Consider the following 18,147-nt stretch of genomic DNA (forward strand, 5'->3'; position numbering starts at 1 on the left):
CGAACTCAGAAATCTGCCTGCCTCTGCCTCCCAAGTGCTGGGATTAAAAGCGTGCACCACCACTGCCCAGCAGAAACCTACTTTTAACCTCATAGTTAGCAAGAACATTGGCATCCTTCCTTCTGTTAGCATGTATATGTTCATGCTGTTACTGGTATACATTTGGATATGCTCCAACTCGGGGCCACTAAGACAAGTACTTCTAAGACATATGGAGCATGGCGCTCAGTCAAATGCACATTGATGGTGGGAATCAGGTTGATAGAGTGGAACTGCTAGGTTAAAGGGTAGTGTGCAGTTAGCTCTGATAGGTATAGTTTCCAAAGCGCTTTTGCCAAGTGTGTTTTCCTTCACACAGCTGCTTTATTTACATCTTCATCCACTTTGGCGACATCTATCATTTGTATCAGGTATATTTTGTATGCTGAGCATATTTCATCTTGCTAGGGATAAACATTCTGGTGGGTAGCAATGGTATATTGTTGTGGTTTTAATCTTTGTTTCCCTACAGAACAGTGAAAATCACACAGTTGTCTACTCACTGATGTGTAGGGATTCTACAGATACATTCTACATAGAAGTAATTTGCTGAAACAAATGTGTAGTCAATATCTTAACTTCATAAATGTCATTTTCACTATTTTATAGAGATGTTTCATGAAGTTAGTTTTTAGAAGAATATAAAACTATTTCTTGACTGCTGTTCACCATTATTTACAACAAAGTGTACAATGTGAAATTGAATGGCATTTGGTAATATGAAATTATTTTCTTGGTTTCTATTGAATCAATAATCAAATACTGAAAGGAATGAGCCAGGACAAAGAAAAAGTGTACAGGTCAACAATTTATATTACCAAAATTTTGAACAGAAGTTGCTAATTTTAGGAGAATCCAGTTTGTTAGTCTTTTCAGCAACATTGAGCAGTTTAGAATACTGCATAAGAAATGTTTAGGCCAGGGTTCAGTGCCCTCTTGGGGCTCTGTGGGCACTACACACACATACATAGAAAAAGAATTTTTAAATACTTAAAGAAAATAAATCCTAGTTTACTCCAGAGCTTACAGAGACATAATCTGTGTCCTCTAAAGGGAAGGGACAGTAGCCACAAGGAAAGAGTTTTTGTTTAGTTATGGTGGAGTGTGCTAAGCACATATGAGACACTGGCTTTGGTTTACCTGAGTGCTGGGATAGGAGTAAAGGGAAACAGAAACAATGCTTTCTTTTTATAAGAGTTGCCTTGGTCACAGCATTTCTTCACAGTGACTAAGACAGGTGTGAAGATCTGTACACCAATGGTACTATGAGGACCCTGTAGGTATGCAGGTCTGCACATGGATGGGAAGATCACTGTGAGGTCAGGGAGAAGACAAAGAGAAAAGAAACCATGAGCTAAATAAAAAGAGAAGCAATAGATATTTATATATAATATATATACACACATGTATATACACATATACACATATGTGTGTAAACATATGAGTACCTGGACTTTTTCTCAGTCACTTTCGGCTATACTTGGAGTTGTTTGTGACGTTTTCACAATTTGGGAATCTATTATGTTTCTGTAGCTGTTTGCCTCTTTTTCTATCTGGTGCTATTTATTTGAGTCCTTTTATTATTATATATGCTCCAAATCAGTATTTTTTTAAAAAAATCTGTTTTGATTGTGCTGCTCACATCTATTGCTTCTCTTTTTATTTAGCTCATGGTTTCTTTTCTCTTTGTCTTCTCCCTGACCTCACAGTGATCTTCCCATCCATGTGCAGACCTGCATACCTACAGGGTCCTCACAGTATTGGTGTACAGATCTTCACACCTGTCTTAGTCACTGTGAAGAAACGCTGTGACCAAGGCAACTCTTATAAAAAGAAAGCATTTAATTGGAGACTTGCTTACAGTTTCGGAGGTTTAGTCCATCTTGACAGGGGAGTATGGTGGCTTGCAGTCAGGCACTGGAGCAGTAGCTGAGAGCTAACTACATCCTGGTCTGTAGGTGAGAAGACTAGACTTGGCATGGGCTTTTGAAACCTCAAAGCCTGCCCCCAGTAACACACTTCCTCCAACAAGGCCACACCCACTCCAACAAAGCCATACCTCCTAATTGGTCTAATTCTTCTCAAAAGGTGCTAGTCTGTGCTGACTAACATTCAAATATATGAACCTGTGGGGGCCATTCTCATTCACACCACCACAATACTTACAAGTCTCAATCAATGCACAGACTTGTATTCCCTGTAGGTCCCTCTTTTTACTTTTTAAATGGAATTTCAACTTCTAGCCAAACATCATTTTCCTCTCATGCTATTATCTGTGGCACTAGGCACTGTCACTTTTCCAAACAACCAAGATCTTTAACCTCCATTTTCTCCGTACTCCTCGCATCTTTTTGGATAGTGTTTCAGTCTGCTCTGCTTTGAAATATTCTCAAGCCTGGCCCTGTCCATGCTGACTTGGTCTGTGTGAGCCTTTCTTGGTGAGTAACACCTGCAGTTCCTGACTGGGTCTCTCCAACATCCAGTCTGCCTTTCAGAGTGCCAGGGAATACAGATATTTATCATTTTCAGATACTCCAAACAGTATTGTTTGTGTAGTTTCAAGAGACATAAAGACACATTGTATGAAAATAGCAGTTGTGAGCAGAGCAGCGGTAGGGAAGAAGTTAATTTGATAAAACTCTTTGGTTGCTTTTAGGGGTAAGAATTGAATCCAGGCCTCGTACATGTTAGGCTTATGTTCTACTACTGAACTATATATACAGCCTGAACAAACTTTTTTAAACAATACCATTAACAACATTAAAGTAATTAAAAATTCAAATCTTTCAACTGTCCTTATGTCTTATCAGTACAAATTTTAACTTTGTATGCCCCATCCTTTTCAGTATTTTCCAATGGATACATTTATTTATATATTATTTCAATAATGGTATATATAATTTTATTTTTATTTAGCAATAATTTTGTAAATATGTCCCACCTAGCTTTTATATGTGAAGTTCAATGACTTTTTGGTTCATTTAGGTTCGTGTCATTTCTCTATTTTTAAATATTTAGGTTGTCATGGAATGTTGAGTGCTCCCCAGTACTTTACATTTAATGGCTTGGTTCCCAGGCTTGCACTATTGAGAATGGATGAAGCCTTTTAGGAAGTGGAACCTAGTAAGAGATCTGGGGCCACAGAAGTGTGTCTTTGAAAATTAGCTTCTTCATTCTCTTTTTGCTTCCTGGTGATAAAGTCAACAGTTGGTCCTGACACATACTCCCACTATGGTGGACTGTCTTGACACAGGCCCAAAGCAGTGGGCCAATCAGTCAGGAACTGGGGCCTCCAAAGCTATAATTCAGAAACAAATGTTTCTTAGTGACATAGAGCTGACTGCTGTGTAGGTTAATTTCTGATAATGCTATTATATATAAATAGCATTGCAATAAGTACCTTGCAGGTGTGACACCTCTTTTCCTTACATTCTGTTGGATTCACAGTAGCAGGAGTGAAATAGACATAGTTTTGAAATTTATACAGAACTTGGATGACTATTATCATATCTCTTTTCAGAAACTTCTAGTTTTTCTATCTCCTGAGGATGGCTTTTTTGATAATGACAACTACTTGATAAAAAGGGGTAAGCTCCCTATCACCAGCTCTGCTTACATCTATTACATGCACACATACATACACACATACACACACATATATATACACATACATACATACATACATACATACATACATACACATGTACATATGCTTTTGTTCAAGATAGAGTATAGATGATTGTCTTTAGAATATTACAAAAAAGTTAATGATTCTGGGAGATAGTTGAGCTAAATTGATCTCTGAGATCTCTTTCATGCTAAGATTTACTGGGATGTATTAAGACCTGTACCTTGAAAACAAACAAACAGACAAAAACCAAAAAATAATAGTGTCTTGGCCAGGCAATGGTGACTCATGCCTTTAGTCCCAGAACTTGGAAGCCATAGGTAGGTAGATATGTGAATTCAAAACTATCCTGGTCCATAGTGCATTCCAGGAAAGCCAGATTCATGAGAAAGATCTTGTCTCACAAAACACAAAACAAAAACAAACAAAAAAGATGTCTTGCTGTGAGGAAAAGGATATAGAAGATGTAGCTTTTGCTCTGAGAACTAACTGAAGAGACAGCAAGTATGTGTTACAAGAATATTGGAACCTATGTAAATGACAGAAACAGTCTTACTATTTTTAGGGTCTCACCATATAGCTCTGTCTACCCTGGAACTCACTATGTGGATTAGATTAGTTTCAAATTACAGGATCTGTTTGCCTCTGCCTCCCAAATGCTGGAGCATTCTCAGCCTTTTCCTCAGTATATTAAGGTAGAAGGTTAAGCTGAGATTTTGGGTATTTTGAGACAAGGTCTCACTGTGTAACCCAGGCTTGCCTGGAATGAACTCACTGTGTAGCCCAGGCTGGCCTGGAATGAACTCACTGTGTAGTCCAGGCTGGCCTGAAACTGGAGATCCTTTAACCTTAATTTTTAGCCATGCCTTTTTTTTTTCCTTTTGCTTCTGGGGATTGATTGAACCCAGGATCTTAAACATACACCTTATCACTAATGTCCCAACTCATTTTTCTATGTAACTGCTTAAGATTTTTCTTGGCCTAACTATAGGGCCTGAGTAAGGGCAATGGAGTTCTGCTTTGGGGACTGTGGCATTTGCTTCTATAGTATGGCAGGCAGCTCCAGCAGCAGCCCATCCCTGTAACAGCTTTTGTAAAACTGTTGTCATCTGTAAACAGCCAGCCGTGGGGCTATCCAGAAGCATATTTTTAAATATGGTTGGCTGGAACAGGGTTAGTGCTCTCTATATATTGATAATCTAGAGAAGACAAACTTGGGAGCAGGGTAGTTGAATTTCAAGTTTTAGCACAAATGCAGGGCTTGATATGTTCTCAGTTTTCTGGTAAGTTGGTGATGCTCCTTGATTTCTGAAACTCTCTGAACTTGGTAAAGTTTCTAAGCTTCATATGATATCCCAAAGTTAATTTGTAAGCCTTTTAAAATAGCAGAGTTTAAACGTTTAAAATAGTTTATGTAGCTACTGCTTATAAATAGCATGACTATCACTGGGTCACTAAATCTACTTGTTTATAGAGACTGGATCATTGGTCTTGGGATGTGTCATAGTTTATAGGATAAAATCCCTAAAGTCAAACCTGGCACTCCATATAGAAAAAGCATGGAAGTTTTCAGGAACCGAGGAGACCTAAAATGGAGGTGTACAACTTAGTTTGATCTTCAGTTGGTCAAATGCCCTTTGATGTTCTTAGGCCAGCACAGAGGCTTTCTCTATTCCCCTTTAATGCTTCTCACTATTTTGATATCATTTAGGACCATAATTAGCAAAAAATTTTCATGCCTAGAAACCCCCAAAGATGTCTTATAGACTTGGGGTTAGACAAGAAAAATGGTAGCCTGCTTTCCATAGGGGTCTAGTATGCAGACTTCTAGGGTAAGAATCCTACATGTTGAACTTTTTGAAAGGTGATCAGCAACTAAATTAAGGGTATAATGGCTTATACCTATAACATCAGTACTTGGGAGGCAGAGGAAGAAACAGATTTGAGGCCAGCCTGACCAGCCAGTCATACTACAGAGTGGACTCTGACTGTCTCTGTCTATTCTATGTGTTTCTCTGTCTGTCTGTCTGTCTCTCTATGTCTCTCTCTGTCTCTCTGTCTCTCTGTCTCTCTGTCTCTCTCTCTCTCTCTCTCTCTCTCTCACACACACACACACACACACACACACACGCACGCACAAAATCCTTACACACAGTCTCACACACACATGAAGAAGAAGAGAGAAGAAAAAAGAAGAAGGAAAAAGTAGCCTGATTTATCTTAGTGGTAATATCAATAACTCATTATCACTGTATTTAAACAGGATTCCATTTTATAATTGTAATGTTACTAGGTCTTGGGCTAAAGCATTACCAAACAAGTAGACTTTCCCTAAATCCCTAAGACAATACTATCCAGGCATACTGGATAGCTTCTTGAGTTTTGGAGTTCTTCCATTTAAAGATAAGACATCTATGAGTAAAATGGTATATAAAGTAAGATGTCATTTAAAATTAAAACAATAAGATATTTAGCTGGTATCTGAATAAGGCTAGAATTTCTGGCCTATAAAAATAGATGGAAACAACAGCTTCACTTATATCCCTGAGACCCTGTGGTGGTGATATTTTCCAGAGGGCTTCTTGGTGGGATTGTTGAGTGTTATGTTGGAGATTGGCATGCTTGAATAAGCTACTGGCCAAGAATTTTCTTAGTAGGGTCTGTATTCCACAAAGACATTTATATTTAAATGGGATTATCTTTTCTAAGAGTATTGGACCAAAATTTTAATTTGATCTGACCTGGGGGACAGCTAATAATATGCCCTAGGTTTGTGGTATCCCAGAGCATGAGTTTTATTAAATCAAGTACTCCTTGAAAGATAGTAAAAGAAGAATCTTTTCCTGTTTAAAAATGATTAGTAAATGAATTCCCTGTTCTGGAGGAACCTCCAAATTTGGCGTCCGGTTAATGAACTACTTTTTCCTTGTTTAGTCAATAAATCCCTTACTAATAGAGGGGTGGTGTGTTTCAGGACCTAAAGAAAGTACATAAAGAAATTGGCGTGGAATCTAGACAAGATGGCGCATACCTGTAATCCCAGCTGTGAAGTTTAATCAGAAGGATCAAGAGTTCAAGGCCAGTCTTAGTTATATAATGTGGTCGTAGTGGTGGGGTGTTGTCTGGATACAATCTCACAAGCAAGACAAAAAGTAACTCACTTAGGCTTATACTCTAGTATTACAGAACACGTTGGTTTGATAAACGGCCCAGTGGGTCAAGTCAGAACAGAATAAACGGATCCATAAATCAGTAAAGAGTCAAGTGATTTGGCCTACCACATGGAGAATGACACAATAAATAAATGTGAAAAAAAGAAAGAAAAAGAAAAATGGCTGAGTATAGTAACACAGGACTTTTAATTCCAGCCCTTGGAGGTCAGAGGCAGGCAGATCTCTGAATTCAAGATAAGCCTGGTCTACAGAATGGGTTTCAAGATAGCCAGGCCTACACAAAGAAACCCTATCTTGCAAACCAGAAAAAAGGAATAGCACTGAGTTTTCATCCCTTTACTGTATAATCTCCTAGACCTTGTAATAAGTTGATTTCATTATATACTTCTTTCTTTACACCATTGGCAAGATAGGTCAGGAAATGTTCCATTTGTTCCCTATGGGAATCACAACTGTAGTCCCATTTAGGGTTGGGTGTTGCTGTTTTTGTCTGTGTCTTAGTTACTGTTCTATTGCAGTGAAGAAACACCATGACCAAGGTGGCTTATAAAAGAAAACATTTAACTGGGGTCTAGCTTACAGTTTCAGAGGGTTATCATATTTTCATTATGTCCAGAAACATGGTGCAAGCAGGTAGGCATGGTGCTGGAGCAGTAGCTAAGAGCTTGCATATTATCTGCAAGCACATAGGAGAAAGAGCGTAAGTCTGGCCCTGGCCTGAGTTTTTGAAACCTTAAAGCTCACCCCCAGTGACATATCTCTTTCAACAAGACCACACCTCCTCCAACCAGACCATACTTCCTAACCCTTCCCAAACAGTTCCACTACTGGAGACCTAGCATTCAAACATATGAGCCTATGGAGGCCATTCTCATTAAGACCTCCACACTCTGGAAGGCAGATCCTACACGACACACACTGTGACCTAGGTGAGTAAGAACAAATTTATCTGTTGCCTCTTGAGCCTCAGTTTTAGTCTTTACAATATTATAGAGCAGCAAACCAAAGCTGTCATTACATTTGGTAGGTGAAGAATAGAAGAGACTATGACTTCTATGAACTCATCCTGGAATTTATTGGAATCCTCTAAAAGCTTGACAATTTTTTATTTTCATGTCCTAACTCTGAAATGGGGAAGAAGGCATATACTATCATGAAAGCTATCTCACCTCTCTGATGGGATCTGGCCCTAAATGAGAAAATTTCAATAGTTGATTTCAGCTTTGTGCAAGAGTCGCACAGGAGAAGTAAGGGCTAGCCTTTTGAGTAGAGAAAGTCAGAAGGGAGTGGTGCCACGTGGAAGTGGTGGAGCAAAGGGAGCAAAGTACTAAAGAGACAGGATGTCAGCAGACCCTGAGTTCAGCCATGGGAGTGGGGTATAGGGTGGGCCATATAAGTCTAATATCTATCCCTTCTGAGTGAGGAGTGTTTTTAAATGATAGTAAACTATGTAGATGCTGTAGGTTTTTTTTGTTTTTTGTTTTTTTTTTTTAATTTTAGATCTTGGATAACCAAACATAAATCTGTAGGTACAGATTTCAAATTTTTCTTGTGTCTTGCAGCAGCAGTTCAGATATAAAATGGCATTAGAATTTAGAAAGCTACTAAGAGGCCATCTTTTCTGACTAAGAGCATTTCGAGCCAAATGTCGTGGCATATGTCATTACATGCAATCACATTAAATCTCAACATTTGGGAGACAGGGACAGAGGATCTCTGTGATTTGCCTGCTTTGCATATTGAATTCCAGGTCAGCCAGGGCTACACAGTGAGACCCTATCTCAAAATCAAAGCAAAACAAACAAAACCAGCCAACCAACTAACCAACCAAAACCACCATATCAAGGCCAAAGACAATTTCTTTTTCGAGACAGGGTTTCTCTGTATAGCCCTGGCTGTCCTGGAACTCACTCTGTAGACCAGGCTGGCCTTGAACTCAGAAATCTGCCTGCCTCTGCCTCCCAAGTGCTGGGATTAAAGTTGTGCACCACCACTGTCCGGCCCAGCCTGCTTTCTTATGGAACACAGGATCACCAGCTCACTCATGACACCATCCACAATGGGCTGGACCCTCCCACATCAATCACCAATTAAGAAAATGCCCTACAGGTTTGACTGCAGCCTAATTTTAGGAAGGCATTGAAGTTTTCTCTCAGATGACTTGAGCATGTATTGAGCTGTCTTAAAATGCCAGCAGAATGAATACTGTGTATGTTGGTGTGTGTGTGTATCCAGGCTTGATGTGTGTCTCCTCAATTGGTCTCTATTTTATTGACAGAGGCAGAATTTTTCAATTGCACTCAAAGATTGCTGATCAACTAGTCTAGCTAGCTAGCTGGCTCAGGAGATTCCCTGTCTGCCTCCCAGGAACTGGGATTGCAGATGGCCACCATGCCTGTATGGTTTACATGGGTTTGGGGGATCTGAACTTTAGTCCTCATGCTTGTGCAGAAAGCAGTTTACTCACTGAGCCATCTCCACAGTCCATAGATAGTTTTGATTCTGAGCCGTGCCTTTAGCAGCTGAGCCATCTCTTCAGCCCCATAGATATTAATCTCCATTCTGGTTCCAATTAAAACCCAAATCATAATCCAATTTCCATACAAGATTAGAATAGCAAACAAGGTGTTTGAGGTAATAGGTGGCTTCATGGAGAGAACATGCAAGTGTAGCTGCCTTGGAAAGGGTGACCTAGTCCTGAAAGGACTCATTCGGACCATCAGAGAGGACCAAGGGATTCTGGACCCCAAAAGAAAGTACAGAGGGTAGAGATTCAGACAGATTTGTCCGATGGGTTCCAAGATATATATGGGAGCAGTGTGGAAAGAAGGAAAGGAGAGGAAAAGAAAAGGGAAAATAAACCACATTAAACAACAACTCAAACTCAAACCTGTCAGATGACATAGTAACTACTTTTAGCCAGTGATTTTTCAACCTCAGATGGCCCTCTGAATGTCTTATGGGACCAGAGTCTTAAATGAGAAAAAGATGAGAGGAACTTAAACCCCGGAGTTCTGACATAGTTGGAGTTTAGAAACTTCACCAGGTCCCAATGGTGGAGTATTCTACTGCCCAACTCCCACATCCAAGTGCAGGCGAGGGCAAAGAAGAGGGAACTTCTGCCTCTAGGGTGGAAGAACTGGCAGTCTCAGTGACATCTGAGGACAGCTTACTGGATGGTCACTCTGGAGAAGCAAAGACCCAGGAAGCTGCTCAGCTGGAGACCATGTTTCGGGGTTCCAAGTTGAGCAGCTCTTGTATATCCTTGTATTTCCCTGCAGTTACTAGGGTCATATTGGACACAGAGGAGCTTTGATCCAGCAGTTACAGAAATGACTGAGATACAGAGAATAAACTACAAGGAAAGGTCTTAAATAGGAAGAAAGGGGAATGAGGGAATAGGAGACAGCACCGATTGTGTGAGATTTAGGTTGTCTGCTGCCAAAGGGGGAAAAATAAATGTCAGGTTATCTCAGATGTGGTTCATCATTAAGGTGGTGTTTTTAAAGAATCTTGTCTTTGTGCGTTCAGGACATTTTCATATGTAAGAGACAGCTCAGTGGCAGTGTGTCATTAAAGATATCTTACCCTGCACCTGGTTTTGTTTGCTTTTTTTTGATTGTTGTCTCTTTTATGATAAAAGATAAAATGACAGATACATTTTGGTAGGCCACACATTTATACATTAAAGGCATGCATGAGATTTCTGTTGGGTGTGCAGCTATAAATTTCCCTGTGAGCCATGTGTTAGTTGTGTGAGCTTTGCTGTGTTTTCATTTTAATTTGCTTTCACAGTATTTTCTGATTTCTCTCTGATATATTTAAATATAAAGAGTGTTGATTGAAGATATGGGCAACACAAATGGTCTTTGATGGAGAGGAAAAAAACTCAGTTGGGTGGAAAGGGAAGCAGGGGTTAGGTAGATATGAGAAGAAATTGAGAAAGGGTAGTCAAACTTATTGTATGCGATTTTTCAAAGAACTGATTTTTTTTAAAAAAAGAGTATGTTGATTTTGTATTTGTGTTTTCTTTGTTTGTTTGTTTGTTTGCAGTACCAGGAATTGAATCCAGGGACTTCTGCATGCTGGGCAAGTATTCTACTATTAAGCCATATTTCCAACCTTGCTTGTTTATATTTTAACATTTTACATTTACTTGGTGTGTGGGTGTTTAAAAGTGAGAGGATAATTTTCTCCTTCTACTGTGTGTGTTCCAGGCATCAAACTTAGGTCATCAGTCCTGAAAGCAAGCACCTTTACTTTGCTGAGCCATCTCTCCAACCTGTTTTTTGTTTTTGTTTTTTGAGACAAAAGTTCCTCTGTGTAGCCCTGGCTCTCCTGGAACTTTGTAGACTAGGCTATCCTTGAACTCACAGATATCTACCTGCCTCTGCCTCCCAAGTTCTGGGATTGAAGGTATGGGCCACCACCACTACCTAACCTGATTTATTTTTTATATAAGACTAGATGACACTCTGTAGGCCAAGCTGTCCTAGAACTTACAGTGCTGCCCAAAATGACTTCAAAATTCATAAGCCTTTTCCCTCAGCCTCTCAAGTGCTGAGATTACAGCAGATATATGGTGCCATGCCCTCATTGAAGCTAGTGTCTACATATTTTTATTGCCCCAAATTTTAGTCTTTATTGGTTTATTATTTCGTTCTATTGCAGTTAGTTGGGTTTTTTTATTTCTATTCTTAATAATTTATCAGAGTTTGTTTTTAAAGACTATCAAACACAGTTATGCTAGATGTCTTATTGGATTATGATGTTGCTTAGTTGTTTTTTTTTCTTAGATGTTTTTATTTACATTGCAAATTTTGTCCCCTCTGAAACCCCCATCCCATCCCCCTCCCCCTGCTCACTAACCCACCCACTCCTGCTTCCCTATCCTGGCATTCCCTACACTGGGGCATCAAGCCTTCACAAGACCAAGGGCCTCTCCTCTCACTGATGTCCTACAAGGCCATCCTCTGTTACATATGTGGCTGGAGCCATGGATCCCTCCATATGTACTCTTTGGTTGGTGATTTAGACTCTGGGAACTCTGGGGGTAGTGGTTGGTTCATATTGTTGTTCCTCCTATGGGGCTGCAAACCCCTTTAGCTCCTTGGGTTCTTTCTCTAGCTCCTCCATTGGGGACCTTGTGCTCAGTCCAATGAATGACTGTGAGCATCCACTTCTGTATTTGTTAGGCATTGGCAGACCCTCTCAGGAGACAGCTATATCAGGCTCCTGTCAGTAAGCACTTGTTGGCATCCACAATAGTGTCTAGGTTTGGTATATGGGATAGATCCCTAGGTGGGATAGTCACTGGATAGCCTTTCCTTCAGTTTTGGCCCCAAACTTTGTCTCTGTATTTCCTACCATGGGTGTTTTGGTCCTCCTTCTAAGAAGGACCTGAAACTGGAGTGTCAAGGTTTATGACCGTTACTATTTCATTGCCTATTTTCTCCTTGATTTGTATACGTTTTTGTTTCCTTGCAATTTGATATTATTTTATTGCATATGTATATTTGCTTAATGGATTGACTCTTTTATCATCACAAAATTCCCTTTATTATTTCCAGCAACAGTCACTATCAACAACTGCTTATTGATCATTTAATCCAGTTGCATTTAATGCTTGCATTAATACAGTCGTAGTTATAATTGCTGTTTTAATTTTAATTTTCTGTGTAGTCCATATCTTTTTGCTCATTTTTTTCTTTTTTACTATTTTTCTTTGCATGAAGTGAATGAAACATTTAAATTTATTCTATAGTTATCAATATATTTTGGGTTATTTTTAATTGGTGCTTTAGGGTTATATGTACTAGCCTATACAGAAAATATATAAAAGACACACACAGATGTGTGTGTGTATTCACCAGTTGATCAGTGTCAGTTTCACGCACATACTAGTTTAATACCAGTGTGGTATTTCGGTGTTACCCTTATACAGATCCAGTATTCTTCCTCTTTCTGTACTGTCGTTTTATATATAGTATTCTGGTTAATGTTAAAAGTACAATCACTGTTATACTTCCACTTTACTGTGTAGCCATGCCATTTCCCTCACTAAGTGCAACTTTTTTCTCAGTGCCTTTTTTTCCTTAATGTGTGTGTGTGTACAATGTGTGTGTGTGTGTGTGTGTGTACAATGTGTGTGGTGTGTGTGTGTGTGTACAATGTGTGTGGTGTGTGTGTGTGTGTGTGTGTGTACAATGTGTGTGTGTGTGTGTGTACAATGTGTGTGGTGTGTGTGTGTGTGTGTGTGTACAATGTGTGTGGTGTGTGGGTGTGTGTGGGTAGGTGGGTGCATACATGTGTGCCATGGCACTTTTGTGGAGGTCAAGGACAATATTGGATATCAGTCCCCTCTTCTGCTTTGTTTGAAGCAGGGTCTCTTGTCATTTGATGCTATGTACATCTGGCCAGTGGTTCACAAATTTCTGGGAATTCTCTTCCCAAACACTGCAGGAGCTCTGGGCTCACAGGTGTGGGCTCTTCCATGTAGCTTTGCATGGATTCTAGGGATTAGAACAAGAGCCCTCATGCTTGCGCAATAAGCATTTTGCCAGCTGAGCCATTTTCCCAGTGCCTCTTTTTTCCCATTAATTAACTTTAATTAGCATATAAGGTAATAGGTTCACTATGATGTTTATAAATGCATTTCATTGTGTGTTGCTCACATTCACTCTTGTTCTCCTTCTCACCTCCTTCGTCTTCCTGCTCGGCTCTCTCCGAAGCACTTCTCTTCTGCTTCCTGTCATACATGCCTTGCATGTGAGAGAAAGCAAGTGACATTAACCTTTCTGAGCTCAGCTTATTTTACTTGAGGATTGTCTTTTCTAACTAACACAGCTCTTTTGTGCAGTACAAGCAAAAGAATACATTTATTTGTATTTTAAATAAAACTATATATCATGTGCATTTTATTTTATATAATTTATTTTAATTAATTTAATAGAAGAAAGAAAAATATGCATTTATTCTGCTTTTGAAATTTGAATTCAAGAGAAGTTTTAGCAATACTCTTTGTTTTCTTTGGATTGTTTAAAATAACTAGGGCTCTTGCTTTTAGCTTAAGGTTTTTTGTTTTATTTTGCTTTAACATTGCCAAAAGATGGGCATACATTCTTATGAAACTCTTGTTAGGTGATTTCATTGTTGTCTGAATATCACAGAATCTACTTCAGCAAACCCAGATGAGGTAGCCTACAGCATACCTGAACAGTATGGTATAACCTATATAACAGGCTGCACACCAGGAGAGATGGGACTGTACTGATGCTGAGGCAGTTACAGCACAGTGGTGACTATGTATGCATCTAAACATGAAAAGGTACAGTGAGAATATGGCGTGGCACATTTTAGAATGGTGGATTTCCATTCCACAAAGAACCGTGCCTGGCTGCAGGCTGCTTTTGGTATCAGTGCCTGGGCTGTGGGTGAGAGCCTCTGTTGTTACCCTTCTGCAGACTGTTGACTGACACTCTGCACTCAGGCTGCTCTAAAGTTATTAAAAAGGTTTTTTTCCTCTTTGGATGATAAATTAGTTTACTTTAACATTTTAGCTTTATAAACTTTAAAAAACCTTTCAACTTATTTATAGTAACATTCAGTTCAATATACACATTCATATAGCTGTACATAGTGGGTTTTTTATATAGTCTTGAAACTTTTTATATTACAATTTGTTTTTGTTATTTTTAAAACTTATTTATAAAAACAAAAACTCACTGGATGTAGTAGCTCACGTCTGGGAGAGGTAGGCATATCTCTGTGAGTTCAAGGCCAACCTGGTCTACAAAGTGAGCTCTAGGATAGCCAGGGCTACACAGAGAAACCCAGTCTCAAAAAACTAACAAAACAAAATAAAGCAAACCTTTACATGACCCTAGGGACTACACAGGATTGGGGTCATTAGTGTCAGTGTTTCCCCGATTCACATCTTCCCGTTGTCTATCTCACTGCACTCTCTTCCCTGGGGCCGCAGGCTCAGCCATTCTCTTGGAGTGCCAACTCCTGTGACAGCTGTCTCCTTTAGGACCCTTCCTAAAGGACCATATAGCACAAATCATTTTTAAATGTATGTATTATTTTTAAACCTGTTGCCTCTTGTCTTTACTTATTTTCCTGTAGATATTTCCACAAATGTTCCTCTTTATTGATGAAAACTTTTCTGTTTGTTATCTAGGTTTTTAGTTCTTGTTTTGTTTTGCTCTTGAACTTTTTAAGGAACTTGTTATACCTGCAGAAACTTCTGCTAACTGTTCATTGTTCATTGCCTGGTTCTTCTTTCTCATCTGCACTTCTCTTTTCTCTTCGTCCGTGTCTTACTAGGTATGCTACAGCTCTATTATAATCTGGTGGATCACCCAAATATTTGTCATTCATTTTCCGAACTGTTTTCTTTTTTAATATCCTAATTTATATTGCTGTGTCTACAGGCTTGCCGATCGTTTTCTTCACCAGCTCAGATCTATTGCTGAGCCTTTCCAGTGAATATTTCATTTCCATTATCTCCAAAATTAGCATTTGGTTAGGAATTTTTACCTTTTTATTGATATCATCTGTTTAATGTAATGCTGTTGTATTTTACTTATTTATACAATCCTGTCTCCTTTAGTTCTTTGAGCTCATGTATAGTGGGCATCTTGAAGTCCTATGTTTTATCTGACATCTGCTCACTGTGGCACCTTTTCCAGGTCAGGCCATGGTTTCTTTGCATGTCTCAGTTTTCTGATAGAAATTTGGCCTTTTAGATAAAGTAGCAACTCGAGTTTTAGTCTTTTCCCTCTCACTAGGGCTGATTATTGCTGTTTGTTTGTTTACTGACTGGCTAGATGACTGTAGTCAAATGGACTTTTCCTCTGCAGTACTGTCTCTGGTAGTCTTACTTGGATTTATCCATAGTCACTCTGGGATAACAGTGGGTTGTTCTGTTGTTATTGTCAGTGGTGGTAATGGTTTTGTTTTCAGATATAGTCTCACTATGTTCCATTGGCTGGCCTGGAACTTTCTATGAAAACTAGGCTGGTCTCAAATTCAAAGATCCACCTATCTCTCCCTCTTAAACTCTAGGACTAAAGGTGTCCTGGAATGAGAGTAGTTTAACATGGCCTTCCTCTGTCTCTTTACAAGCGACCACACTCAGAATTTACATTTACTCAGCTAACTGCTAGTGATTGAATTACTGTTCTAACAGTGCTCCCCACCCCTCAGTCTCAAGTTTGTAGACTAGTTCAGTTGAACTCATCGGAAGGGATGTTTCTGGGTTTTATGTTTGAAAATTGCTCTGACCCCAGAAAGAGTGACCTGTTTTCCCATAAAAGAATCATCATACGGGGTCTTCTACCTGTATCTCCAGTAAGCTGACCAATCTCTTATAGCTGTCATCTAACTTACTTGAAATAGTCTCTGCCTCTTAGTCTTGGGGCTAGAGGTGAGGACAGTACCAAGCTCTCTGAGTAGCAATGATGCTTCAGCGGCTAGATCAGTTAGTATTTCCCATTACTGTGGCCCAGTTTCTGATGAAGACAACTTCAGGGAGGTGAGGTTTATTTGGTTTGAAGTATCCAGGGATGTCGTCTGTGATGGTGTGGGATACTCTGAAGCTCCTCACATTTGGTGGATCAAGAAGCAGAAAGAAAGACTAAAAGGATGGCCAGGCTATAACTCTTACTCTGCCAGCCAGACTCCAGAATCTCCCAAAACAATAGATCTGAAACATACCATATTTGTAACTTTAATTTTTTACTGGATAGGTTTAGCAGATAAGAGGCTATTAATAGTTCAGTGATTTTGTAGTATACAGCAAGAGAAGCATAGTTGAAGCATATTGAAGAAAACAAAACAAAAGGCCAAAATAATAAAGTCTTAGGCTTTGTGGGACACCAATCATCTTTTTTTTTAAGATTTATTTATTTATTATATGTAAGTACACTGTAGCTGTCTTCAGACACTCCAGAAGAGGGCATCAGATCTCGCTACGGATGGTTGTGAGCCACCATGTGGTTTCTGGGATTTGAACTCAGGACCTCCAGAAGAGCAGTCAATGCTCTTAACTACTGAGCCATCTCTCCAGCCCAACACCAAGCATTCTTAAACATGGACTTAGTATATGATGCAGCAGTTTTTACAAGGAAAATGAAAACACATAACCACATAAAGGCTTGTCTGTGTACATTCATTACAACTTTATTTATAGTAACTCCAAACTGGAAAGAACACAGATGTCATGAGTACATCAAAGAAGCAAATTTGTGATGTCTTTGGAAAATGAATTATAATTTGCAAGAAAAAGAAACATCTGATACAGGCAATTATAGGTATGAATTTTATAAGTCAGAATAAAGTCAAAAGAACATATTTGTATAATTTAAAAGAAGTAAACTATGACTGGTCCAGTGTGCACCCTTTAATCCCAGGCCTTGGAAGGCAGAGGCAGGCAGTTCTCTGTGAGTTGAAGAACAGCCTGGTCTGCATAAGTTCTAGGATAGCCAGGGCTACATGGTGAGACATATGGGAACTTCTTTAGTGTAATGAATGTTTGTATCATTGTAGCTATGATTATCACTTATCAAAACAGAAAGAGATATACACTTCAAATAGTTTCATTTTATTGTTTGTTTCCTTGTGTTTTTCCTTATGGCCACTGAATTTAAGACAGGGTCTCACTGTGTGGCTCTCACTAGTCTGGAAGTCACTGTATATACTAGGTTGGCCTTGAACTTGGAGATCCATCTGCCTACAATTGAATGTAAAAGCAGTGATGCACAGTATTTTTTACTTTAAAATAATGATTTGTTATTTATGTGTATGTGTGTATCTTGAGTACATGTGCGCATGTGTGTGGTACCTTCTGAGGCAGGAAAAGGGTATCTGACCCACAGGAGCCAGAATGACAGTTGTAAGCCAACTGATATGGGTGCTGGGAACCGAACCTGGGTTCTCTGGAAGAGCAACAGTGATCTTAACCCCTAATTTATAGTATTATGATTACAGTTCAATTTATAGTTGTTACAAATTAGGACTAACCTAAATGTCCCTCAGAGAAGGATTGGTTCAGTAAATTTTGCTCGGTCAATAAAGTAATGGTTTCAGTTCATTGATGCTGTATTTGCATATCTGAAACACTCTAGCTATTAGCTACCATGTTTAGACAATATGAATATAAAAACTCCTATCATAGAAAGCTCTGGTGCACCAAACTGCTCAAATTATCCCTTGGCTATTCAGAACCATCTGGTTCCTTTTTGGTCAGCCTGTAGGGTTTCTGCCTGCTGCTCTCTCTCTCTCTCTCTCTCTCTCTCTCTCTCT

General features: G+C 39.2%; 1 protein-coding gene across 3 annotated transcripts in view; it reads left to right on the forward strand.

The window, feature by feature from the left end:
* The window catches only part of Hormad2 (HORMA domain containing 2), an 85,855-nt gene that overhangs the window by 33,114 nt on the left and 34,594 nt on the right, over positions 1-18,147 (forward strand). Inside the window, exons 11-13 of one of the 3 annotated variants that reach the window (XM_031341916.1) lie at positions 3,560-3,626; positions 6,642-6,745; positions 10,894-10,930. The exons of 1 other annotated variant lie outside the window; for it this stretch is intronic. In XM_031341916.1, coding sequence (XP_031197776.1) covers positions 3,560-3,626; positions 6,642-6,661 — 87 coding nt within the window. In that variant the 3' untranslated portion in view covers positions 6,662-6,745; positions 10,894-10,930. Of the gene's footprint in view, positions 1-3,559; positions 3,627-6,641; positions 6,746-10,893; positions 10,931-18,147 lie in introns of those variants that run through there. One more of the 3 variants, XM_031341917.1, reaches the window with a different exon arrangement.

Source organism: Mastomys coucha, unplaced genomic scaffold, assembly GCF_008632895.1.
Source record: "Mastomys coucha isolate ucsf_1 unplaced genomic scaffold, UCSF_Mcou_1 pScaffold22, whole genome shotgun sequence".
Taxonomy (NCBI): domain Eukaryota; kingdom Metazoa; phylum Chordata; class Mammalia; order Rodentia; family Muridae; genus Mastomys; species Mastomys coucha.